The 27,873-nt window shown below is 38.5% G+C and overlaps 1 protein-coding gene across 5 annotated transcripts in view; it reads right to left on the bottom strand.

The window, feature by feature from the left end:
- DIAPH3 (diaphanous related formin 3) overlaps window positions 1-27,873 on the bottom strand; it is a 504,744-nt gene that overhangs the window by 456,140 nt on the left and 20,731 nt on the right. For 4 of the 5 annotated variants that reach the window (XM_053898946.1, XM_053898962.1, XM_053898954.1 and 1 more), the window contains exons 2-3: window positions 21,850-21,882; window positions 1,729-1,896 (exon numbers count right to left, since the gene is read on the bottom strand). In XM_053898946.1, coding sequence (XP_053754921.1) covers window positions 1,729-1,896; window positions 21,850-21,882 — 201 coding nt within the window. The remainder of the gene's footprint in view (window positions 1-1,728; window positions 1,897-21,849; window positions 21,883-27,873) is intronic. The other variant, XM_053898961.1, reaches the window with a different exon arrangement.

Here is a 27,873-nt window from a genome sequence, read left to right as displayed (position 1 = left end):
CATGTAAAACAATACTAACAAAACGTATGTTCAGTGATGAAAAGTTAGTAATCACTAACACTGTAATTCTTCATTTATGGAGACACAAACCAGGCATGCTCTCTTTCTGGGGTCTTCTGAAGCTCCATGTATAATGCTGGACACAAATACTTGATGAATAGAAAATAAGGCAGTATAATAGTAAATATTTTGTTGATTCTAGTTGAGTAATAAAGAGGACCAACTATTAACTTTCTCAAATTTCAAACACATCTTACACTCTAAAGTAAATAAGTACATTTCCCTAAGAAGTAACAAGACTGTCAAAACCAGTAAGTGAAATAAATATAAAATAAACCCAGACTGGGAGGGTGCCTGGGTGGCTCAGTGGGTTAAGCATCCAACCCCCCCACTTTTTTTTTTAAGTTTTACTCATTTGGGGGGGGGGGAGGGGCAAAAAGAGAGAGAGGGAGAAAAAATCTCAAGTAAGCAAGCTCCACACTCAGCACAGAGCACAACATGAGGCTCTATCTAATGACCACAAGATCACAACCTGAGCTGATATCAAGAGTTGGCCACTTAACGCCACCCTGGTGCCCTTAAGTGTCCAAATCTTAATTTTGGCTCAGGTCATGATCTCATGATTCATGAGTTTGAGCCCCGTGTTGAGCTCTGTGCTGACAGCAAAGTGTCTGCTTGGGTTTCTCTCTCCCTCTCCCTCTGAGCCAACCCACCCTCCCCCCACCTCCCACCCCTGCTCACTCACAACTCGCTTGCTCTTTCTCTTTCAAAATAAATGTGAATAGGGGCACCTGGGGGTCAGTCAGTTAAGCGTCCAGCTTCAGCTTGGGTCACATTCTCATAGTTGGGGAGTTCAGCTAAGTCCTCTAAGTCCATCTTCTCTACTAAATTTCCCTAAGCTGCTGCAATAACCTTTCCACTCTGGCTTCCCCTAAAGCTAATGAGATATCTCAAAAATTAATTTCTTCCCACTCTGAACTGCTGAAGAACTTAACCATTAACTACCACCTTTTGGCAATTCTTACTTAATTTTTCCAATGTTTGCTTTGAACCCTAGGAAATAAGCAACTTGAGGGTAAGAACTATATATGTAACTATTTAGATGCAATTGGCATTCATTTTGTGATAAACAATTATGAACATGGTTAATATAGCAAGCTAAATTAATTTGACCAACAACCCACTTAAAAGTTATAAGCAGAGTCACTGCTTTGTGGAACCAACTTGAAGGCAGCTTCTAAATACCAGTGTGTGTCTCCAGAAAAGGCACACCCCAAAATAAGTTTTAGTCTCCTCAGATATCAATGCTCTAAGACTATATGAACCTGGTTATCCTGAGAACTAAGAAAGGAATCAAACAAACAAAAACAAAATAAACACACCTAACAACATACACAGCACCGTGACCATCATTCTAAAATGCAAATGAACCCAGACAGACCACTTAGATAATCTTTGAGATTCAAAATATATCACTGGATACTTTAGTAAAATACATAAAAACAGAAAACCTCTTAAAAAAAAAAAAAAAAAACAACAACTACTGTGCTAATTTTTCTCTGGTTCTTATTTTTTGTAATCCTGGAGCTCTGAACACCTCATGTGCTATCTTCAATGACATCAGAAATCACCCTATGGAACAGGGGTCTTAAGTGTTATTGTTCTATTAATATGATTAGAAGCTAAGGTTTTAACGTCAACCATTTTATGAAAAACCACAATTCTTACCATCATCTTTTCGAAGAGTTTTAAGACTTCACTCTCTGACAGTGGCTTTGGAATGTTTTCCATCATCTCTGAAGAACAATCATTGCTTGCAAATGCAGTCTTCAGGTTGGAAAGTGGAGGTCTCTCCTTTTTGCTTCCTGGAATTCGTATGCTGGCAAATTTGTCCAGCTACAAAGGTAAAAAGTAGCATGTTATGTTAGTATTTCCTTCAACAATATTTATCTAATTACCAAAATAAGAAAACCCACACGGTGGATCACATTATCACTATGATTTCATCCCAAGGCATTCAACACTAGAATCTTCAAAATTTTTTTACAAAAACAGAAATATGAAAATTTTTCAGTAACCATCCTGTCTAAAGGCAGAAGAGAAATCAGACAACCTCCAAAGATTCCTTGTAATCTTAAATTATAGACTTAAGATTGTAACGACAAGTGAACTTTGCTTTACGGATTAACAAACTAAGCAGTTTAAAAAGGTAACTGGACTAATTTAGTGGTTGGCAATCAAACTAATATTTAGTATCCTAGTCCTCAGCCCCCTTGTCCAGTACCCTTTTTCATAGTGCATGCCACACTCCTGAAAAAACAAAACGTGATTTAGGAATTCTAAGAGTTGAATTCTACTTATATCTCCAGAGCTAGTTGTTCTGGTAAATACCACATTTCTCCTCATTCAGGCTGGTCTGTATTTGAATTTCATGAACAACTATAAAGTACGATGGCTGAAGCCTCAGGAAATAAAGCTGGGTTTTTGTGGTAATGGGATTTCTTCTATTAGATCAAATAGTTCACTGATATTTGAAAGTGTATAGACATTAATTTATAAACCTAATTCCATATTCATTGAATATCGCTTGATTTCACAAATTCTATTCATCACATAAAACCCACACTCAAAGTTTCAAGTGGTAACAGTCAAAAACGCAAAATGTCTTAAAGAGGCTAATAGAAGTAAGTATACTCAAAAAACAATGGTTCTGTGAATTGTTCAATGTAACTATACGTTACACTGTTCTTACCATAATGTAGGTAATATACAGACGTATGCTCTTCAGGGCAGCCACTAGCCATTTGTGGTTATTTAAATGTAAATTAGAATTTCAGTTCCTTAAAAGCCTAAATGTCCATCAACTGATGAATGGATAAAGAAGATGTGGTTTATATATACAATGGAATACTACTTGGCAATGAGAAGGAATGAAATCCTGCCATTTGCAGCAACATGGATAGAACTGGAACGTATTATGCTAAGTGAAATAAGCCAGTCATAGAAAGATCATATATTTTGACTTCTGTGTGGATCTTGAGAAACTTAACAGAGACCATGGGGGAAGGGAAAGGGGAAAAAAACTAAATAGTTACAAACAGAGAGGTAGGGAGGCAAACCATAAGAGACTCTTAAATACAGAAAATAAACTGAGGGCTGATGCGGGGTGGGGGAGAGGGGAAAGTGGGTGATGGGCAGCGAGGAGGGCACTTGTTGGGATGAGCACTGGGTATTGTATGGAAGTCAATTTGACAATAAATTGTATATAAAAAAAAAAAAAGTTCAGTTCCTTAGTTACACTAGCCCCATATCAAAAGCCACATGTGGCTAGTCAAAGTACATATATAACATTTCTACTATCACAGAATGTTCTATTGGATAGCACTAGGATTTCATTAAGACGCGAAGATAGCAATGTTTATCTTTCAAAATAAATCTTTAAATTCTCTGAGAGTAAAGCCTAAGAAATATGCCATGTACTGCATTCACACACGGTCCACCTAACATGACCTAATCATTAAAGTACTAAGAATATGACAGCTTCCAGTAGCATTTAGAAAGTCACAAAACACTACCACTACTCTCATCCTAACAACAAAAACAAGCCAGAAAACTTCCAAAATTATAGTTGTTGTTTTCAACCCATCAGGGAGCGGAGGACACTATGAAACCTGGAAGAACTATCACAAAGTGACAAGCTGCTTTTATCCCTGACAAACAGCTACAGACTAAGAAGTTCAACAAGGGCAAAGAAAAAACAGCCTAATTTTTAACGCACTATTGGCAGCCACATGGGTGCCGGCATGAGAAACATTACTAGAATTCCAAGGAGACTAATCAAGGAACAAGTCTCCACCCACCTACCTACACTTTCCCTCAGGTCTTCAACTGCTTGGGGTAGGACGCCAATGGCTGGAGGGAAGGCAAGGTGTCCTGAGCCATGTAATGTCTGGGGAGGCCTCTTCCCATGCAAAGCCACTGCCCTCCCAAACACTCTGACCTAGGTAAAAGACAGCCACCTGGGTGGCTCAGTTGATTAAGCATCTGACTTCAGCTCAGGTCATGATTTCTCAGTTCGTAAGTTTGAGCCCCGCATCAGGCTCTGTGCTGACAGCTCAGAGCCTGGAGCCTGCTTCAGATTCTCTGTCTCCCTCTCTCTCCCTGTCCCTCCTCCGCTTGTGCTCTCTCCCTCTCCCTCAAAAGCAAATAAACAAACGTTTAAAAAAAAAAAAAAGACGGGAAAGAAATCCCAAAGACACAATCTGGACCTTCAGAGAATAAATGACAGTGGCCACCCGATGGTTGGCTGGGGACAGATACCAGATCAAAGAGACTTCTTGAAGAAACAGAGCCAGAAGTGCAACTGCAAACACAAAGAACTCTGCACTAATTCTGAAAAGGGCATCAGAACTTTAAAACAGAGTTATCCCAGTCTTGAAAGCTAGTAGTTCAGTTGTAAAGCCAAAAGTAGAACGCCAGAATCTCCTTAGTGCTAAGAAACTTTTGAAGCCCCAGAAGACACTAATCAAACTAAAGCAGCACCTTTGGCAAGCCCATCTCCACCAGAGAGCATAATCGACTCAGCTCCAATTCTAGCAGCCTGAAAAAAGGGCACATTCTTTCTTAGAAGTATTATTTACTTTAATTTCCACACTATTTAAGTCAAATGTTCACCATATATTCACATACTGCTACATACACAAAGGACCAAGGAAATGCCACGCACAAAGAGAAGCAGACCTAGAGGTAGCCTGGATGATGGAATTGCCAGACGGACCATTCAGAAGGATGTTTGTAAAAATGCTGAAGGATATAATGAAGAGTGAACACAACATAGGACATGGGGAATTTCAGCAACAAAGTCATGGAAACTATTTTAAGAACCACACTAGAAATTTCATACATATATCGGCGCACCTGGGTGGCTCAGTTGGTTGAGAGTCTGACTTCGACTAAGGTCATGATCTCATGGTTCGTGAGTTCGAGCCCCACATCGGGCTCTGTGCTGACAGCTCAGAGCCTGGAGCTTGCTTCAGATTCTGTGTCTCCTTCTCTTTGTGCCCTCTCCCCCTCATGCTCTTTCTCATTCTCAAAAAATATTAAGAGAAAAAGAAATTTCAAATGTATCAAAAAAATGAAAAATTCATTAGCTGAGCTTCAGAGTCACCTGAATATTGCTGAGAAAAGAACTGGGAAACCTAAACCCAGATCGACAAAAAGCATGCAAACTGAAACACAAAGAAAAAAGGGAAAGAATAAAGAAGAGAGAAACCAAGAGCTGTGATATAATATGAAGTGCTATAATACAAGTATAATTGAGGACCAGAAAATGGTACAGAAGACCTATCTGAGTAGATAATGATAAAATAACTGATTTTTAAGAAATCAACTCACAGAGGGGCGCCTGGGTGGTTCAGCTGGTTGAGCTTCCAACTCTTCTTTTTAATGTTCATTTATTTTTGAGAGAGAGACAGAGTGCGAGCAAGGTAGGGAGACATAGAATCCAAAGCAGGCTCCAGGCTCTGAGCTGTCAGCACAGCTGACAGCCCCCGATGTGGGGCTCAAACCCATGAACGATGAGATCATGACCTGAGCCAAAGTCGGACACTTAACTGACTGAGACACCCAGGCACCCCTAGGCCTCCAACTCTTGATTTCGGCTCAGCTCATGATCTCCCAGTTCATGAGTTCGAGCCACACATCTTGGGATTCACTCTCTCTCTCTCTCTCCCTGTCCTTCCCCTGCTGCCTGCCTCTCTCTCACAAATAAATTAATTAAAAATAAGTCAATTCACAGATGGATACAAGCACAAACTAAGAATACAAAAACAAGCCCACACCTAGGCAACTCACAGTCAAACTGCTAAAAATTAAAAGTGAAGGGCAAACCATAAAAGCACAGCCAGAGATCTGAAGACACATTATGTGCAAGTTAAAAATGACACAAATTACTCATTTTTCACCAGACACTACAGCAGCAGAAGACAATGGAGTAGTATCTTTACAGTTTAGTACTTGGAGAAAACGACGGTCATCCAGAGATTCTACATCTAGCAAAAATACCTTTCGAAAATAGAAGCAGAATAAAGACATTTCAGACAGAGAAAACCTGAGAGAATCTGTCTCCAACAGACCTGTACTACAAGAAGTGTCAAAAGAAGTTTTTCAGGCTAAAAGAATGATAACGAGATACAATCTCAAGTTGTAAAATGAAACGAAGAACAGAGATGTTACTCTATTAGATGTTTATAATACAAAAGAAAAAAAAGCTATGTACAATTTAAACTGAGTAACAATCAAGTGGCAGAGACAAGCATATAAAGAGGTAATTACATATGGATATAAAAAAACGCAGCAAGATATGTGCAATGAACCATGGTAGCCAAGACAAGGGGCATCAACTCAACATGAACACTCCCTTACTTTGGCAAAACCCAGAAATATACCATTGTCTCCACATGCTCAGAGGTCCAAAAGTTAGTGTCCCTGTGTACCTGAGCACCCTAATTCTTGATACTTGTTTTAAAAAATGAGGAGACACCAAAAACAGTAAGAAATGGGACTGATTCCTCCACCCGGCTTCTGAATCACTACTTCATTGCAGTAACTTCTCTACAGGGAATATCAATTCCTGAGTATAAAACCTGTGCTGACTCCACACACTACATACACAAGAAAGTAACTTCATTAATATGCTAAACTTATAATGAAGTGAAATTGAGCAAAACATCATTAATGTGACATCAATATTATAAATGTAAACATGTCAATGAGTGGGAAGAGTAAGCTTAAGCAATTCACAAGCTAATTTGTGAATATATAACCTAATGGTTTCCATCAGCGATAGCTACCCCAAAATTTTCATTTTTGCCAAAAAAAACTACAACTTTCTAAATAAGATTCTCTCAAAGTCACTGAACACCTTCTGTATTTTATGCACTGTGTTAAGAGCTTGAAAGGCATCAGGTTGAATGCATTTGTTTAATTCTTAAAATAAGGAAACTGTCTATGTAAAAGGACGAGCTCCAGAACACTTTTACAGGTAACAATTTCCTAATATTTAACTTCTAAAACAGTATAAACAAACAAAAAAATCCATTAGGTTTTTAGAAGGAGAACTGCATTTATATCAATAAACAATATTGTAATTTGTACAACAACAACAAAATAGAATTAGCACACCTCCCCCATATGCTTCGCACCTAAACTCTAGGGGAAAGTTGGATTTTATTCAACTGGAAAGCAATTTCACACATTCCCACTAGGATAGCTACAGGCAAGGTACGAAAAATAAGTATATCCCTCCTTTTAGCTTCCAAGTCGACAGAGGTCCGAATACAAACAGGAGATACTTAAGGATCAATGTTGCTTAATTTCAACACTTTTATTTATTTTCCTGATTAAAAAGGATGAAACAAAGGCGTGCCTGGGTGGCGTCCAACTTTGGCTCAGGTCACAATCTCACAGTTTGTGAGTTCGAGCCCCGCGTTGGGCTCTGTGCTGACAGCTTGGAGCCTGGAGCCTGCTTCGGATTCTGTGTCTCCCTATGTCTCTGCTCCTCCCGTTTTCCTCCTTCCTTTCTTGTTTGTTTTCCTCCTTCCTTTCTTGTTTGTTTTCCTTCCTTTCTTGTTTTCCTCCTTCCTCTCTTTCAAAAATACAGAAACATTAAAAAAAAAAAAGTACAAAATAAGAGTCATAGGAGTAAAATACATACGACCCTCCTATGTTACAACAGCAAATTAAATTTGTTGAATACCTCAGGCTTAATTAAAAGCATTCCCAGGTATGGATGCTCTATCAAGCACTACAGGTAAATTCCACATCATCTGGGCACTACTGACAAAGCTAGGTGCAAAATGAACTTTACTATCAAATCATTTAAACATTCTATTGTTTTGTTTTGTTTTGAGAGATAATGCTATGACTCCACTCATAAATGGGGGGGGGGGTAAAAATCCCCCTCCTAATTTATCTTTTATAGAATTGCTCATCCAATTTGCTTGAAGGAAGGCACAATGAAACATGAGCAAAATTTTAAAATACCTTGGTCTGTAAATGCACAGTACAAATCCCCATTACACTGACTATAAGTTGGTTATTCTGTATTTGGCAATGGGACTGGGAGTATGTTCCCAAGTTGTGCACCTGCACAGCTACTGTTCATTTTCCGTGAAATTCTCCTGAAGCTGAACTAGAAACACAACCCAAGGAGGTGAACGGTGCCAATGACTTGCCTTTGTTGAAGAATTGGTTGAACACACAGAAGACTGAGAGAATTTTATTTTAATGCTATTTAAAGGTAGTACACCACACTTAATTAATATGGCTTCAGCTGTGTCTGGGGTGTACAGAGTTTTATAAATTAATATCACTTATCTTCACGGGAAGTTAAATGAGCACCCTGCTGAGTATTATCTCACACTGATAATCAGTAATTACAGTTTAAATAAAATTAATTAAACGAAAAACAGGCTCTAAAAAACTATCTGGATTTTAAGCTATAGTTTAACACTGTAATAGTGACAAAGTTCTATTACAGTGGTTTAAATACTGACAGCAGTGACTTTTTTTTAATTTAAAACAAAAGGAAGATGTTGTAATTATTAGTCATTTTAAATTTGAAAAGCCTGAAAAAGTATGTATGATCATAAACACACTTCCTTAGAACCTACAAGGGACTACATATTTTCATGGAATCCAAGAGAATCAAGCAAATAAAAGTTCATCATAATTTTAAGTCAATTCTAGGTGAATGCACCGCCAAAATCTAGGAAAAAAAAGATTATTTAAAATTATCTACCAGTTTTCACACAATCTTGTGCCATATTTAAGAAGAAAAAAACCTAACAGCTAAAACAGCTTGGCTTTTTCATTAACTTTATTAGTAAATAGGCAACTAGCTTACTAAAAAAGCTCCAGCATCTGACTTCTGAATCCTGCCCAACCACCTGTTTGCTCTGTCACCCTAACCGAGCTATTTAAACCTTTCAAGATCGTACCTATCACAGGTAGGTTCATAGGAAATGAAAATGCTTCTCACCTTTCAGTTTTGGGTTAAAAGTCCTGAAAAGCTGTAGCTGACAGCTCTAAAGCAACACATGTATCTTCACAACTCCCTTCATTCTCTATCACCACACATAGTTCATTCTCTTTACATGTCCTTTCATAAGACTTAGGAAAACCTACAATTTTTTCATGTTTTGAAAATGTTGACTGTCTCTTGCCCACTGAAATATAAGTGCCATGCTAAATGAACCATCAACTGTCTTAGTCACTGTAGTAGGGAAATGATCCTGACTCAATTGGCCAATAGGATACTGCAGAAATGACGGAGTGTGGTTTCCAAGACTAGATCATAAAAGATGTTACAGCTTTTGTCTTGCTCCTGCTTGGATCACTCAGTCTTGGGTATGCCAGGAAGACACTCAACACCTAGGGGGAGGTCCACGTGTCAAAGAACTGAGCTGAAGAAACTGAAGAGGCATAGAGGCCTCGTGTCAACAGCAATGTGCGTGTGCCATCTTGGAAGCCCATTCAAGCTTTCAGATGACTTATTACATAGCAACAGAGCACTAACAGCTCCTCATAGAGTAATACTTGTAAACAGCTCTAGCCAACATCTTCACTACAACCTCCTAAGACCCCCAAGCCAAAACCAGCTAGCTAATCAACTACCAAATTCCTGCCCCCAGAAGAAGTGTGACATACTAATCGTTTGCTGTTTTAAGTCACTAAGTTTTGGGGTAATTTGTGAGCATAGCAACAGGTAACGGTTACAGTCACTATATATGTTCAGCCTACAGCACAGAGTATAGCAGATAGCTAGCAATCAACTAATCCATGAAGGTATGAATAACTGAATAAACAATTACTGGATAAAATACATAAAATGCAGTACGTCTCTCAAGAGGTTTACCACTTGAAGAAAAAACCTGATAGAAAACTTATTATAAATAAAGATAAAATACATAGGTGCCCCCAAGAAAAATCGTAAGCCAAGTACATCAGCGACAGATAGGAACAAGTGATTAATCCTAGGGTGAGGGAACTTCAAAGGAGGCTTGGAAAGAGAATACATCAGGGAGTCCTGTGCAGCTGATGGGAGAATTACAGAAGATGGTACACATGGGCAGCCCAACAGTATGCCTGCCTAGTCCATGGTCTTCACTAAAACGCTGGGAACATCAGTATTACTGAGAACACCATCGGTGAGAAACTAGCCATTCGCAGGTATGAAAAGCTAACCATCCCTGTCTGAGGCCACAATCCTATTACTCAATACCAATTCCCACCAACCCAACCACTACTGCATTCTATCTTTACTATCCCTCAGTGTTACAAGTGGCCTTTTCTGGCCTTAAATTTAGGTTATAGTGAAACTACACTATACTCTCTAGCCAGAGGCTTTGAAAGCAATGTTTTACCATCACCCACAAAAAACAATCATCTACTTACAGTAGTTTATTTACATTTAAATTTCATATGGTATCTTATTAAATGAGAAGCATATTTATTAGGTTATTAAAATTCCTTGAATATAGATTGTAATATGTAGTTAGTGTTCTACAGCCAACAGGTGTAGGGCAACAAGTGAAGATGCCTGCACAGGGAAGAACGGAGGCCCCCAACAACAATCAGCACCAACTTGGCCAGTTGCAAGTGAACAACCTATAAATGGATTCTCCAGCCCTATCAAGGCTTCACATGACTGCAGCCAGAGCCCACAATGTCGTGCTTATAAACTCATAAAAACTCTGAACCAGAACTATCCCACTAAGATGCTTCCAAATTTCCGACCCAAGAAACTGAAATGTTAAGTGTTTATTATTGTTTTAACACTCTAAGCTTTGAGATATTAGCAATAGGAAAGTAATACAGAGCTCCTCATAGAATACTTTTAAATGCCTAAACTAAATGTAATTACAACAAAAATGGTGTTATGAAATATCTTAAATTTTAGAGTAATAGGTCTTAATACATTACAGAACATGAGGTAACAGGAAGTCTAACTTCAACATAGTGTTGAACACAGACCACCTTTCAAAATACCTTCAGTAACTATAATGTGTTTTGAACATATCTATTTTCTGGGTTAATCAAGTCACAGGTCAAATCCTACTATGTGTGTATGCATTTTGAATTTTTAGTTTTTTGTTTGTTTAGTTATTTAGAGAGAGAGAGAGAGAGAAAGAGAGCATGCACAAGTGGGGGAGAGGCAGAGAGAGATAGAATCCCAAGCAGGCTCTGCACCATCAGCGCAGAACCCACGAACTGCGAGATCATGACCTGAGCTGAAGTTGGGTGTTTAACCAACTGAGCCACCCAGGCACCCCTTGAATTTTCAGTTTTTAAAGAAGTTACAAATACAGGTGAAAACAAAGTTTTGCTTACAGATTAATGAAAACGATTCAATCTTTTTTTCCATTCCAGTTCAAAGACACCATGAAGGTTACTACAGACTGCCTGGAGGTCCATGGACTGCAGTTTAAGAACCCCTGATAGTAGATATGGAATAACAGAAACAGGAGTGGAAAGGAAAACAACTCCTGTGTCTAATGTCTCTCATGCATTAGGGGCAGAAACTATAAGACCTAAAGATGAGACCAAAAAGGAGAAAACCAACAGAAATCCTTTAAAACAGCTAGAAGCTTTTGAAGGAAGAAGCCAACAGGAATGCAAAGCTTTCAAAGAACATCTAGGTTTCAATTAGAACAAGAAGGAAAACAAACATTCAAAAACAGGCTTTGACTTCCAAAGGGCAAAGTAGGAGGGCTTGAGAAGCCTGGAGGATGTGAGATAGGATGCCTGAGAAAAAGAAAAAATGGTCCTAGAAAGGGAGAGAAGCATCTAAGTGCTGATAGGGATTGATTATGACTTCTGATGTTGACTTAGATCAACAGAAAAGTGATGTGAACTGTAGTAACTAATGAAAACTAATAAGGAAACAAATCATGAAATCATGTAGACTGTCTCTTCTTAAATCATCTTCTCTCTGTCCCTACTGCCACTGTCCTAGTTCAGGACACTTGGACAACAGCTGTATACAGCCTCCTGGCTTGCCTCTAGGTCTTCTCTGTCCCTCTACCCCTAACCACTTGCAGCCATTATCAACAACTGACATCATTTTGATCTTACTGAAATGTAAATCCAATCCTGTCCCTCACTCCTGTACTTAAAACCTTTCAACCTTTGCATCCCCATTACTCAAAGGAGGACATTCCAGTCTTATCATGGCTCAAAAGGTCCAGCTTGATCTGAACCCTACTTTCTGTCCAGGCAATCTCTTCACTACTCTACCCGCCATTACACTGTAGGAACCAGATGTAATGAACAACTCAGAGTCTCTTAAATGTGCAAACTGTTTTTTGTGCCTAAAAACCTACCACAACCACAACTCCTATCCCATCTCCATAATCGGGATCATTTCACCTCAGTCTTTGGCTTTCAGTTTGAGCTACATCTTAGGTAGGAGCCTTCCAGACTCCTCAAAACTAGGCTGGATGCCCACAAGTCTGGTGCTTGCCATTACATAGCACGAGTACTATTCTAAAGTTACCCCATCATAGGTTTATTCATTATTTTATTCACCACTGGACCTACTCCTGGAACTTAGCATAGTTCATACAATTAGTGCTCTATTAGTCTTTGTTAAGTGAATAATAAATAGCTTTCTGTCCTCCATGCCTGGGATACAACCCATTACTTCTTACTTTGCTAATTCCTTCCCAGCAATATCAGGATGAACTCCAAGTGTTATGTCTTTTATATATTCATTAAGAACAATCTGGACTCTTCCTAACACTGACCCTTCAAAGATTGGTCCCCTAGATTAAAAACAACCTTGAGTTCTAGAATATAACACCAGGTGACAAGAAAAATATCCAAAGAAAAAGATAATCCCTTAAAAATAATATTCAAACCCCAAAGTTTTACTTACTCATATTGTTAAGCACAATTCTAATTTCTTATATACAGATATTAATACTATACACATAAAGGAAATAGAAGTTAGCTCTGTAGATAAATAGCACACTTTTTACAAGACATAGACCTGTACTACCCATAAAACAAAAGGTTTCTGAGAACACCAACAATTGTTTTCTACTTGCCTACCTGGCACTTCCATCTGGGATCCATTCTGTTGGTATCCAGGGAGTAAAATTATCAGAGTAAAAAATTACTACAACTCAGGGCACCTGGGTGGCTCAGTCAGTTAAGCGTCCGATTTTGACTCAGGCCATGATCTCATGGTTCGTGAGTTCAAGCCCCACATCGGGCTCTGTGCTAACAGCTCAGAGCTTGGAGCCTGCTTCAGACTCTGTCTCCTTCTCTCTCTCTGCCTCTCTTCCTCTCACGCTCACTCGCTCTCTCTCTCTCAAAAATAAATAAATATTTTTTTTAAATTACTACAAATCCTACAACTCCTGCCAGCCTATATTCCAACTTGTCCTTCAAAAGTAGCTGAAAAGTCCCCTTCTCTACCAAGTCTTCTCCCAACCTCAAAGATGACCTTACAACTCCACTGGATTTTAGACACAGTGCAATGGGCCTAGAACAGTATTAGTATACCTATACAACCGTAAACTGTATACACATCTGTTTCTTCACTGTTCCCAATGGCAGAACAGTCATATTGATCTTTATATTCCTATAACAGTACTAACCACTCAAATGCTTAATGAATGAATGGATAAAAGGATGAATAAACAAGTCTGCACACCCCACTACATCTTAGTCTGTTCAACTCTGAGAGCTCTTGATCTAATTCCCAAGTTTCTACTGATTTGAGGAGGAGCTCTCTAAACTATCCCATAAATATTTAAAGATTCTAAGACAGTACTTAAGTGTTACTACTGAAAACCTAAGTACAGGAAGCTCTAATTAACTCATATTAATGGGCTCAGAAAGGCCCACCTGACTTAGTGAATAATTTAAGCTTAGAGAACTTGTTCTGATGTATTTTACCACATACATTCAATTGCCCCAGTCCATGCTGGTTTATCTACTTAACACAGAAGAGTTTATTTTGAATATATAGCTTCAAAGAAAAACTGGAAAATCTCACACTTTTTGTATTATCATTCATGGTTTTTAAACTTACCAAGGAAAACAGAAGTTCATAAAAGTGCAAAATGAACTTCAATCATAGTACAGACAGTTTTATGTCTTATTAGACCAATAAGAAAAAAAATAATTGTTAAGCTCTTTTTTTAAAGTTGATGATGTATGTTCTATTGACTTTCAAGTCAGGAACATAAATAAAATGATTCGTTTCTTTCCTAAGTACAATGTCTAACTTGGCACATATCCCACAAGGGATATCACATCTAGGTAGGTCCAGGAGTAGCCTGTAGGTAGACAAAACTTGGTTCCATCAAGTGTATCTATCTGGGGAACTCATCTTTGAGTGAACCAGTCTCGCAGATAACACCCAGGAATGTGCTAGAGTCAAATAGCAGCATTTACATCAAGCGAGGCACAAGGTCCACAGAGAACAATGAAAGTTTCTCATAGCACTCATCAGAACCCACACTCAGGCAGTATCTTCAATGGCTCTAAGACCTCATTCCTGGTGGCAAAATTTGAGGGGAACCAAGAAAGCCTATACTTATACCTGGGAGCAGATCTGTAAAGTGGTTTGCAACCAGAGTTTTTCCATGTCCTTTGTAATTAAAAAAAAAAAACAAAACAAAAAAAAAAAACAAAACCAGACTCCTATCCTTTACCTGTTGACATCTCTCAGTCACAAATGACTACTCCTTCAGCATAAATGTTTCTCAGTTTTGTTTACTGGAAATACTAAAAATACCTCATTTCTTATAGAAAACTTCTTACAGATGTCTTTATAATTCTCAGGATTAAGGTAAGTGACTAGGATACAATTTTCCCTTGTCAATTTAATTTAGAGATCTCAGGCACCTGTGTGGCGCAGTTGGTTGATCACCTGACTCATGAGGTCATGATCTCACGGTTCCTGTGTTCAAGCCCTATGTGGGGCTCTGCACTGGGAGTGCAGGGCCTGCTTGGGATTCTCTCTCTGTATCTCCCCCCGTCTCCAGTTAAGTCTCTCTCAAAATAAATAAACTGAAAAAAAAAAAAAAAGCTTTAAAAATTTTTGTTTAAAATAAAGGTCAGAGGTTTCATATAGATGGCTCCAGAGGAAAAGCAGGAAACGAGAAATATACTTTCAGATTTTATATTGGCACTCTCAGAGGAGAAAGGGATAGTACTTAAGTGGCAATGTAACTCTCTTGGTAAAGACCATATTCTCTGGAATCAGTCTGCCATAGTTTTTCTGGCTGCTTCATGACATTGAACAAGTTACATAATCTCTTTTGCCTTAGTTTCTCCATCTTTAAAAATGGGAATAAACTGGCACTTGGGTGGCTCAGTCAGTTAAATGTCCGACTGCAGCTCAGGTCTGATCTCCCAGTTCGTGAGTTCGAGCCACGCGTCGGGCTCTGTGCTTACAGCTCAGAGCCTGGAGCCTGCTTCGGATTCTGTGTCTCCCTCTCTTTCTGCCCCTCCCCTCCCTCACGCTCTGTCTCTCTCTCCTTCAAAAATAAACAAGCATTTAAAAAAATTAAAAAGAAAAAATGTAAGGTTTAATTTGGGGCATGAACAGTTTCAAGTACAGGTGAGACATCCATACAAAAGTATTCAGTAGGCCAATAGAGTAATAGATCTCAACTTAAAGAAAAGGTCATAGACAAAGACATGGACTAAGGTCATCACCCCAGTCCAGCACTATACACAGGAGAGCGGGGGCCTCAGTAAAGAAACCTGATAAATGACAATAGTTTAAGATAAGCAAAGGAAAACCACACAAAACAAAAAAGGAAAGGTCATGGGGATATGAAATCAATAAAGTTTGTGTCCCAGAGGCCAAGAAGTATTTGTTCAAAAAGGAAGGCAATAATTGTATCAAGTATAGCCAATCAATCTAGTCAATTTCCAAAGCCTACAACTTAATATTACTGGGGATATAAGTAGTTATTTCATAATGATGAAAGATTTACTACAATCCCAAATGTATATGCACTTAATTCCAGAGCTTTAAAATATATGGAGCAAAACTGATAGAACTGATCAGAGAAATAAAATATCCAGAATTATAGTTGGAGACTTCCACACTTCTCTCTCAATAATTGTTAAAACAAGCAGAAAAATCAAGAAAACAGGATATGAATAATACTGTCAGCCAATGTGACTTCTTTATAGATCAATCTAACACAAGCAAAATGCACATGTAACATTCACAAAGATAGACCACATTCTGGGACAGAAAGCAAGACTCAGCAAACTGAATTATGATTGAAGTCACACAAAGCATGATCCCTGGCCACAAGGAAATTAAGTTACAATTCAGTAATAAGAGAGTTCAGGAAAATCCCCAAATATTTAAAAGTTAAACATAGACGTAAATAACCAATGGGTTAAAGAAGAAATCAACAGGAAAATTGGGAAATTTCTGAACATTCAGAAAATGACACAGCTAAAGTAGCACTTAGAGGAAAATTGATAGTGTAATTGTTTTTATATTAGAAAACAAAGGCCTCAAATCAATTAGGTAAGTTTCCACTTACTTAAGGCCAAGTCTCACTCAAGAGTAATTTGGCCCTGTATCTAGTAATAGACATTACAAGGAATGGCAAATAAGCATAATAAACGATGCTTAACATCATTTGTCATTAGTGGAAACAATCTGTCAGTTTCTCGTAAAGTTAATCATAGTTATCACATAATTCCCCTTCCAAAATGAAACCATACCCCCAAAAACTGTACTCAAAGGTTCACAGTTTTATTCAATCACCAAAAACTGGAAACCCAAACTGTTGAATATATAAACTAGAAGTATTACCAAACAATGGCATACTATTCAGTAATAAAAACAACGAATTCTGATACACCCAAAGCACTAGAGCGGGCCTCAAAAGCACAATGCTAAGAAGTCAGACACAAAAGCACTATACTAAGTGATTCCACTTATATGAAATCCTAGAAACGGAGTTATATGGTACAAAAAGCTGACTCATGTCTCCCAAGAGCCAGGATAGGCGGAAGAAATTGACTACAAACGGCACAAAATCTTTTGGGGTGATGGAAAGCTTTTATATCATGATCATAGTGTATACACGATTGTGTACGCTTGTCAAAATTCATCAAATTGCATCCATAAAATTGGTATATTATGTTAAATGTAAATCTTTCCTCAAAAAAAAAAAAAAATTCATGTTACTAACTATACCACTAATGCTGTGAATGCATAGTTCACCAAGCACTTTGGCATTATTTTTCCCTTGTAAAGCTCTATAACCAGGGACACCAAGGCCCAACAGTTAAATACGCAAAGTCACACTGCTAGCAAGTGGCAGCAACTGGAAAGAGTCCTCAGATCTCTCTGTGAGTGTCTGCTCTTCATTTTATGATCTGAGGACTCTTTCTAGTTGCTGTACAGGCCAAGGTCTCTTTTTAAGCTACAGTCATGAACCACATGTGGGACAAGGAACCAATGTAGTGGACTGGATCCGCCTCCCTTCCCACCCTCTTTCTTTTGTTGTTGTTTTGTTTTGTTTTGGTGATTTTTGTTTGGGGGGTTTTTTTTGGTGTTTGTTTGTTTGTTTTTTAATGGAAAGGAGAGGAGTAAAAAGCAATAGAAAGGAGTGGAAAGGAAAAGATGAGAGTTCATTGAGCTTAGAAACATTAAATATTAGTTCATAAAACGGTTTCAACGGAGAGAGAATTTGTATGTGTATGTGAGCTGGGCTACAAAATGAAACATACTTAGTATATATGCTGGGTCCTATAGTCAAGAAAGTCTGAAAATCCTTGCTGTAGGCTAAACCAGAGATTACAACAGTAATATTGGCTACCAGGGGGAGAAAAGAGTAGACAGAGAGGATCAGTAGGAGCACCGCACTTGAGACAAAAGGTTCTGAGGGACAAGGGAGACAATAACCAAGTCAAAAACAACTTCTAAACCACAAAAACACTCCGTGGACATGGTCATGGAGAATTCAGTATTGTGTCAACCATATTCAATTTCTTCCTGTTGACCTATTGCAACCAGCCTCCCTTCGCTGCTCTTGTCTCAACCTTTTTGCCTCTACAAAAAAAAGCCTTCTTTTCAACCCAGGTACAGACAATGGATGGTTGTAAACTAAGTGACTTTTTCACCTCGGACCGCACTTCACATGGCATGAATGCTCAGGTATTTGTAGAATGAACACTGTTTAAAGTATATGAACTCTGTCTCAACACTAGAGCAATACTTCCTTCAACCAGACAGCGTCCTATGAAATTCTGATTGTAACTCAGAAAATAACCTTGAAACGTGAAGTACTTCCGTAGGCCTTTAACAAGCAATTTAAAGGGATGGGTGTTTAACACTAATGCTTCCCAGAATGTTGCAACTTCATGTTTCTAAAATACCGTTATTCAGATCTGTGACTGCAGCAGACGCCATTGTTATGGCGCCTTCTCTCAAGTTCTGCCAAAAAAAAAAAAAAAAAAAGCTATTCTCACATTAAGAAGCTCTGAACTGAAAACACACATACCATACACATGTTGTCGGGGGTAGCAACCTTTAATTAGAAAACATATTGCTAACACACATCAAATCATCAGTGGCCAATGCTTCTCTGAGCTCTAACTCACCAAAAATCATTTATAGAGCCCCCGAAATATACAGCTACGCTTTCCTCCCTCAAAGCTCTTCATCAATCTGTGACATAGCCTGTAAGGCTCAACTGCAAACCTGTCACGTCACCCCTGCTGTCTGTGCACTGGGACATATTTTTAAGAGGGGTTAACAAGGAACAGAAATGAATGCAGCAGTTCAACACACTTCAATGAAACTCACCAAAACTCTATGAGGAAAGTAGAAAAGGTATAATTAGTCCTGCTTTACAAGTAAGTGAACAATCAGATAATTGATTTGCCAAGGTCAAAGAGCTAAGAAGAGGTGAGGTTCTGTCTTTCAACAAGAGTCTTCCGATTCCTAATCCAATGCTCTTTCCATGGTGTGTCAATCAATGAGTTAGGTTTACTTTTCAGTGTGTCTTGTTCAAAATAGCCAGGCTTTTTCTCTAAGCTCCACAGCAATGGACCCAGCTGCCTGAACTAGATTGCCTGCTTGATCCCTCCCTGGTCTTAAGCCCTAGCCTACTCAAGAGCCAAGCTAAAGCACAAGATCAGAAGCGATCAGGGAGAGCTGGGGAGACTGTAGTTCAGTTAATCAAAAGGGAAAAGGTCAAGGAGGAATCTAGAACAGTCATACGTCCCTCTAAGGTAAAGGCAGAGGCAAGGCAATGGTCAGTGCCAGGCAGGTGGTCACAAAGACTAACAGCAGGTCCTTGTCAAAGCCCCCCCCCTTTTTTTTTTAATATAAAACTCTTTTACTCTGTGCAAAGGCAAGGGTCCATCTCTGGGAAGCCTGACCAGGACCAAGCCATCCCCAGATCCAAAGGCAAGTAATCCAAAGTGATGATTCACTCTTTTCATTCCTTCAACAAAAAATTTATAAAAATGCTTAACATAATACTAGACAACATACCAACATGCTGTCTCTTCCTTGAAGATGTTTAAACTGGTGAGAAAGTCCTACAATGATATACTGCTTTGATAAAAATACCACACAAGGCAGTATGGTAACTCCCAAAAAGTTCTGACCTTACCCCACCCAATTACAAGGAATAGGGGAGAGGAGGAATGGGGCAGGATGGAGAGAAAAGACTGAAGTCTTCACTGGAAGGAATCCTTTTGTTAATGTAAGATCAGAGCAAGATAGCTTCTAGAATGACTTGGTGAAGCCAAACTGTAGCAGGACTCTGTTTCTAGAACTTAGGGTAGAGACTGTGGGTGACAATGTGCAACGTCAATCATAACGAAGCAAAGATCAGTAGCTCAATGAAGAGGAAGAGGGGTGCCTGGGTGGCCAGTTGGTTGAGCTACCAACTTTGGCTCAGGTCCTGATCTCACAGTTTGTGAGTTTGAGCCCCGTGTCAGGCTCTGTGCTGACAGCTCAGAGCCTGGAGCCTTCTTCGGATTCTGTGTCTCCTCCCCTCTCTGCCCCTCCCCTGCTCATGCTCTGTCTCTGTCTCTCTCTCTCTCTCAATAACAAATAAACATTAAAAAAATTTTTTTAAATAAAAAAAGAAAAAAGAAAGAAAGAAGGAAGAAAAAGATGTGTAGTGCCCATAAAATATGAACAAATCTCAAAGGTCCCAGAATAGCATTCAGCAATAGAAAGGAACCAAGTAGTGATACAAGCTACAACACAGACCTTGAAGCCATTATGCGAAATGAAAAAATTCAGTCACAAAAGACCATTTATCACAGGACTCCATTCATAGGAAATATCCAGAAGTGGACATCTATGGACCAAGTAGACTAGCCATTCCCTAAGTCTGGTGGAGTTGGGGGTAAATGGTGAGTGACTGCTTTTAAGTAGGAGGTTTCCCTTTGGATGATGGAAATGTTCTAAAATTGATTGTGGCAATGGCTGTACAACTCTGAACATACTAAAAACCATTCAGTTGTACATTTTAGATGGGTAAATTGTAGGCTATATGAACTATATTTTAATAAGGCTATTCTAAATCTACCATTGTATATTCTTATAGATGTTCAAACATAAAAATTACAGATGGTTTTATTATCAGTCATAAGAAGGCATTTGAAGGCTGAGTTAGCATAGTACATGTTTGGGTTTGGAGCTTTGTGGAACAAGATTCAAGCCACAGACACCCAACTTTCCAGCTGTACATACTTGGGCAAACCATGTACTTAACGTAGTTGACCCTCAGTGCAACTGAGTGCTAAGAGGAAGTCAACTCTACTTTGCATGATAAGAAATAACATGTTCTCTGTGTAAGTGTTCCGTATCACTACAATTTTCTAAATACCATTATCTGAAAAATCTTATCCAGGAAAGCTTACATGAACAACCCTTGTTTTAGATATTATCCAGAGGAATAAAACAGAACATTCTAATTGAATTTTTCCATCCTGCGTGTCACGATCTAGATCTCTTTTCTCTTTGCCTGTCCACTTTACCCAAGTACCCAAGATGGTACGTTGGATAATGGGTGCGCTAGACATTTTTTAAGTGTTTACCATGTTCTACGCATTCTGTTTCATATTACATGTAAGGTGAATTTGAATTCAGAACCAGATCAATACAGCACTGTGCTTTGTCCTATCATGCTTACATATTTTTTTTCACATTATTGTTTATTTCAGCCTTACTACTGTTGTTATTCCCTTACCGTTAGCCAAGAGTTACATTCAAAGATCTATTTCTCAGAAATATGTACTCGAATATACAACAATCTGTAATGGTGCTATAAAGTGTTAATTTCTTATAAGCAAGCCTATTGTTTTCAACATGCAGAACAAATAGGAAAGCATGCCTGGTTCCCCCATTTTTGAGCATTTTTTTTTAATACACGCATGACATTTTAGTCTGGTTTACTTTGTAGCAACTACATATTTCAGAAAAGCTGAATGTCTTTAGGTGTTATTTTTTTTTTTACCTCCTTTTTAAGTGTGCAATTCATCCCCAAAGAATGAGACGGATTTGAATGATTCAAAGTTGACTAACAATTTGTAATTAAACAATTTTTTTAAATTAGCCCATCAACGAGTTACTAGTTCCTTTTACTATTTAAAAGCAAAAACTGTCATGCATTTTACCAATTCTGCCTCTTATTTTAGCACTATAAAAAAACAGTTGGTTTCCAAAACATGCAGATTTTTAGCAGTTTCAAAGGTGTTAGCCCAGCACGCCATCAACATTACATGGTTAGTTAAGATTCACAACAAAAGAAGTGTTGAGTATAACCTTACCATATCATCCGTCAGTGTCCTAATATTTAAATGCTGCAAAATGAAAGAAACCAATCATATCAGTAATTTATAACAGCTTTTATTTTAGTTAATAGAATACGTTTAAAAATTCTACAATGCTAAGTTGAATGTAATTAAACTACTGACAGTCCAATAAAAATGAATTATACAGCGTTTTAATCACTTTCTCAAGAAGATGGACAAAAGGTACCCTGAATGTGGTAGTTTCAAACATTTCCTAAGATTTCTTAGACTTGCAGACCTCACAAAGTAGAAACTTAACTGTGGCACAATAAATCCATTTTCCTGAAAAACAGTATTAGTTACCATTAAGTATATGGACTTATAACACAATGGATATGGAGACTTAAATGTGAAAAAAAAAATCTGAATCATAAGACAGTGAAACTTTAAATGTACCATTAGCATGCAGCATAGTAGATAATGAAGTACTTTGCTGGCTTAATTAACTTAAACAATTCTAGTAACGAGGAGAGTACTGGAATGACTATTTGCATCTCTAACATCAGTTTGATTTATCACCAGCGGTGACAGTAGACACTTTTCAATTTCATCGCTAGCTTCTTTGAGAACCCTTTTGCTGATTTCCCTGCTAGACAAACATAAGGCCACTTTAGAAAGTGAATAAATTAGTTTCTTACAAAGTGGTTCAAAAGAAAAAGCAGTTAGGTTGGGGGGAGGGGGGGGGACCAAAAATCTAAGTTTTCTAAATTCCGGAGTCAGGCAAGATTTTGTATTCAAGTAGCTAGAATCCATTTTCAATTCTCCCTCATCTTATTCGGTAGCAGTGGACCTTTTAAAAGGGCAGAGAAAGGGTCAAGTGCATTCCTAAATAGATCAGATTTTGGAAGTATAGAAAAACACGTGTTAGCATTCATCATATAACAGCCTGAGTGGCACTAGTTAAATTCAACGTTGACACAATGAAATTTGTCATTCATGTTTGTATACTGGAATACACCTGTATGCTCATCAGTCTATCTCAGTGAGGATCCAGATTAAAAAGGGGTACAGAGCAAATCACTATCCCAGATTCTCTTCTCTTTGACTAAGACATTCCTTCCAAGGGCAGAGGATACACTAATGGGAGGGGCCCAAAATCAGCTTTGTGTATAACAAAGCTGAATAACTGACCATACTACTAGCCACACCACCAGGCTCTAGCCTAAATTCCTTGTTACACTGGGAAGAAGGAAGGGATGGGAATGAATTAATAGATTTAGTGTTTAATTCTGGGTTAGAATTTGCCTTTAGTATTACCTTTGGCCCCTGAAAATAACAAGCAAGCACACAAGCCCTTAAGAGTGGGAGTAATCCTGGGCAGAACTATAAAATTTCTGAGGCACTGGGAGCCACAGTCTCATCCCAGAGACCATTACTAGAATTAAACTCCAGTCCACATGGCTCTCAAGTTAGCAGAAAAAGCAGCCATGGAAAGGCTGGGTAGGATACTGTTCCCTCTAACTGCCTGCTACATGTGTGCTTTCCTGCCAATTTCCTGTCAACAGAGATTTCCCACCCACTGAATGTGGTTAACCACATCTCTATTCTTCAGAGATACCACCCGAATCACAAGGCACATCTCACCTGAAAGGGGTCATTTTGAGTTCCTCTCACAAGACAAGAGGAATGCAGTCAACTACCAACACAATAGCATCCTGGGTAGCCTAATGCTTAAAAAATAAGGCCAAAGAGAAAGGTTCCAGCTGAAATCCTATTCAGAAAAGTACACCACAGTCAAGAGAAAACACCTTCCTACACCAATGAAATATTCCCAAATACCAGTTTGACTTGCCTGAGGAAAATGCTATAAAAGCCATGCCAAGAGAATGAAAATAGACAATTTTAAGAGAAATATGAGCAGATCCCAAGTAAGATTCATGGTCTAAAGACTGCATAAAAGCTATGAAAAGTACAGCACCATACAGGAAAAGCAGAGGATGTAGGTTACAGGATGCAAAATACAGGAGATGTAAATAGCCAAAAACACTATTTTTTGCATAACATCAAAGGCCTAAAGCTGCACAGCCTTTTAGAGTTGAACTCATAACTTTCAGAATAGAACAGTCATCCTTGTGTAGGAACAAGACACATAAGATCCATTTTTTTTTTTTTTTGTCTTAACTTTTTTATATCCTTGAACTACCTCACTGAGGATCTAGTTTTTTGTTTTTTGGGTTTTTTTTGAGAGAGAGAGACAGAGAGAGAAAGCAGGGTAGAGGGGCAGAGAACAAGAAAGAGAATCTTAAGCGAGCTCCTCCATCCTCAGCACGCAGCCCAACACAGGGCTCGATCTCACGATCCTGGGATCATGACCTGAGCCAAAATCAAGAGTTGGACACAATTGACTGAGCCACCCAGGCAGCCAGGATCTAGCTTCTAAAAGGACTCAATCTGTGAAATTCTTTAAAAACTATGGAGGCACATATATAAGTTCAGTTACTATCTATATTATACATAATCTTTCACAAGAAAAAAACGTGTGATGAATTACTACAGAATTATAATTCAGAGGTAACTTACAAGGAAAAGGAAGAAACTCAAAGGGATCCAAGTGCAGGAAGTTTAACAGTCAGAGAGAAAGGCAAGAAGGTAAGGTCAAGTTCATTATTCCTTCTCCTCTGGAAAACACTTGCCTATCGATTCTCACCACTATCCACACCAGGATCCAAAGAAGCCAGTAGGGCAGGACCCGTGTCAAGGACCATGTCAAGAACCCATGACAGGGCTGCAGAGAGTGACTAACAGTAAACAGCTAGAAAATGGATCAAAAAATTTTGGTTTCTATATCCAAACAGTGAAGCCAGAATAAGTTTCACTTCAAGATTGAGCTTTCAAAAAATAGAAATTACATATTTGTGTGCATGCATACAAACTGAAAGAGACTACTAAAGACTTGTTAGCATTTAAATTTTTTAATAGATCTAAGCATGAGTAACTTCCCCTAAAAACTGAAATGCCCAATCCCAGTCTACTTCAAACAGAACTGAAAGTAGAAATTAACACTAAAGTCTTATTTTAACAATGTGAAGTTATTAGCAAGTGGCACCCTTTTGTAGGATGCGTGAAAGTTATTATTAATTCAAGTTTACTGTGAAGTGGATGTCATGTCAAGGCCCTACCTGTTTAGATGACACACTTCTCAAAAGTGGAAGGGGTAGGGAGAGAGGAAATGATGGACATAAAACCCTCAGATAATTCTGTGGGGTTTCAGCCTTTGTATAGTAGATAAAAAACGACAAGGTGACATCCGTACTCAAAAACAGTAAAGAACTTTATTATAAAAAGTTATTATTTTTATACTGCTACTTGAGGTACTATTTATATGTCTGGTTGGCCGTGACCCTTAAAAAATGCAGTATTTGCTTTATAGCTACCAGCAATGCTCTTTACTCATTCTTCTGGTTGGGGAAAACAAGAACTATACCCATCAATCCGGCTCAAGAGTAGCATTTGAAGATATCCATACCAAGAAGGAAGTGGAAACATAAAATGGACTATTAAATGGAGGCAAATAGGAACACTTTAAAAATAACCTAATAGCAACTTTTAGGATTCTATTTGTACCTACACACACACACACACACACACACACACACAAATTGAAACCATACCGTCTCAGACATATTAATACATTCATACCTAATGTGATTTTGTGACTTTGTGACCTTTAGTCACAGCATCTGGTCAATGATTGTATAGGTATTGTTAATGCTTTGCAGCATGGATAAAATCAAACTGGTGATAATACCAAAATAGTTCTAGACACAGAACCATTAGTAATTGGTTAAGGTGTGGTATTAAAGCGCATCAGAGCTCCCTTCCCAAGACAAAAACCTCATTTTTCTTCCTACATTTTCAATTCTATTTTCTCCCTAAAAAGTAAGGAACAGCTCATATAGATAGGCAACAATGTTTTCTGCTAATGACAGTTCCTAAGATGAATGGTCAAGAGGATCACTCTGGAATTGAAAAGAAAAAGTCTTTATAGTTGTTTTTTTTTTGGATCCTATGTTCTTTTGAAGAAAAAAAAAAGGTAGAAACACAGAACGTAGGTTGCTGTATTCACATTTAAGCAAGGCATCAAAACCTTTATTGAAGACCCTACATGCTGCCAAAAAATAGACCTAGAGCTTTCAAAGCACTCTGTGAAATGCTGTAAATATCAAGGGGTATGAAGGAATGGTCCTTCCCCCAACCAACTTAGTTTACAAGGAAGCAACAAAGACACCAGATCAACTGTGTAATACAAAACAACATACAAACCCAAGGTCCACATACAGTTTAAAAAAGGTTCCAAGCTGTAGCTTGAGACTTTTAGCAAATTTTATATTTTCATTGGTTAGCACATCGGAACTAGCTGGGAGCAAAGGATCTGTCCATTAATGTCATTAGGTACAGCCACCACCAACTGTCAAGTTAACAAGCACTAATCACTGTCAAAGCCAAGTACATGCTAATCTTTAAAAATAATTTTTAGCTGTTGCAATCTAATTTAATTTACATCCTTTAACTAGGTCATTATGAGTAGCCACTAACAAGAAGAACACCTCTAAGAGCAAAGCCTCTGAATGCACTTGACTCAGACCCAATTTTCATAAACTAGACCCTCTAAGCCACCTAGTTTCCAGCTTGTTAGTGTGCACTAGAAACACACCAAGATTTTCTTTATAAAAGATGACAAGGTCTCAGCTTCTCAAGATTCTGATTCAGCAGGTCTACGGTGGGGCTTAGGAACCCACACGCGTAAGGGGCCCGAGGGCAATGCTGTAGCCCTCCCAGGACCATGTGAGGAACCCTACTCCACACCCCGCCAGCCATGAAACACTTCCTCAGCCTGCACCCATTCGAATCTCGGGACATGCAGCTCACTTTAAAACCGGTGTCCCTGAAACAAGCTAAATGAAGGGTACAGCTAAGAAGTACAAGAAATTTTCAAAGTGAGAAACCCTAAGCTGGTACAATTGGGACAGGTTTTACTGCCATGTAGTGACAGGCACCAATTACTACTGCTGTAAGAGAATTCAACACTCCATGGTGTGCAGGATGAATTATTACATCATTTATTCAAAGGCTTAGTTTAAAAAAAATTTTTAAAAAACAAAGGCTTAGTTTATCTCTAAAGCTACAATAATCCACCCTCATAAGCAGAGATTTAGTGAAGTATCAAAGCTTGCTCGTTAGATCAACCATGACATGACACTATCTGCTTGTCAAAATAAGACACAACAAAGTTAGACCCAAAAGGAAAAAAGGATTAGTCTTCTTTTAATCATAAGATGCAGATAAGGTTATGGTAAAGCATTGCTCACACCTGTTTCAAATTCCAGATTCTTCCTTCCCACCAACACCTACTTTATCCTAACAGCATTTCTGGTCCACACACCTTTGTTTGTTTTAACGTCAATGCCAATTGTAAAGACCACAGAAATGTAAAGCATTATTACTAACCATGACACTAACCACACCTACAGAGCCTAAGGTTCATTTCCCAGGCGACTACACAACATACCTAGATGTGACAACATGCAAGGGCTCCAAAAATAATACTGAAGCTTCATAGCACCGAGGACAAGGGTAGAGCTGGCTCTTTGATAATGTCAAGAAAAGCTTTTAAGTTGACTGGCTCTTCATGTGGTCATATTTTTAGACTAAGGTGGAGACAAGTGAGAGATGTTAGGAACAGGTGAGAATGAGTAGGAGCTCTCCAGCTTCTTTTAATCTGTTCATCTATTCAAAACCATAACCCTGCCTACCTAGAAAGACACACACCTGGCCATTGTCCCAGGCTTCTCTCATCCACCCAAGATTCCAACCTCCCTTCTCCATAATTCCTTCTTTGGGAAAGCAGAATCACGGAGGAACATTAGCTTTCAGGAGGAGACATCATTCAACCATCCACAGAAGTGAAAAAAATCATTTCTAAGACAAGTTTTCAAAAAGGATCAAAAGACAGCAACAGAACTGCTAGAAAACCACCACCTCTCTAGAAAAACCAATTAA

Source organism: Panthera pardus, unplaced genomic scaffold, assembly GCF_024362965.1.
Source record: "Panthera pardus isolate Hobbes unplaced genomic scaffold, ASM2436296v1 HiC_scaffold_1, whole genome shotgun sequence".
NCBI lineage: Eukaryota > Metazoa > Chordata > Mammalia > Carnivora > Felidae > Panthera > Panthera pardus.
The sequence above is the reverse complement of the archived record's forward strand: the minus strand, read 5'-3'. Positions and strand labels throughout refer to the sequence as shown.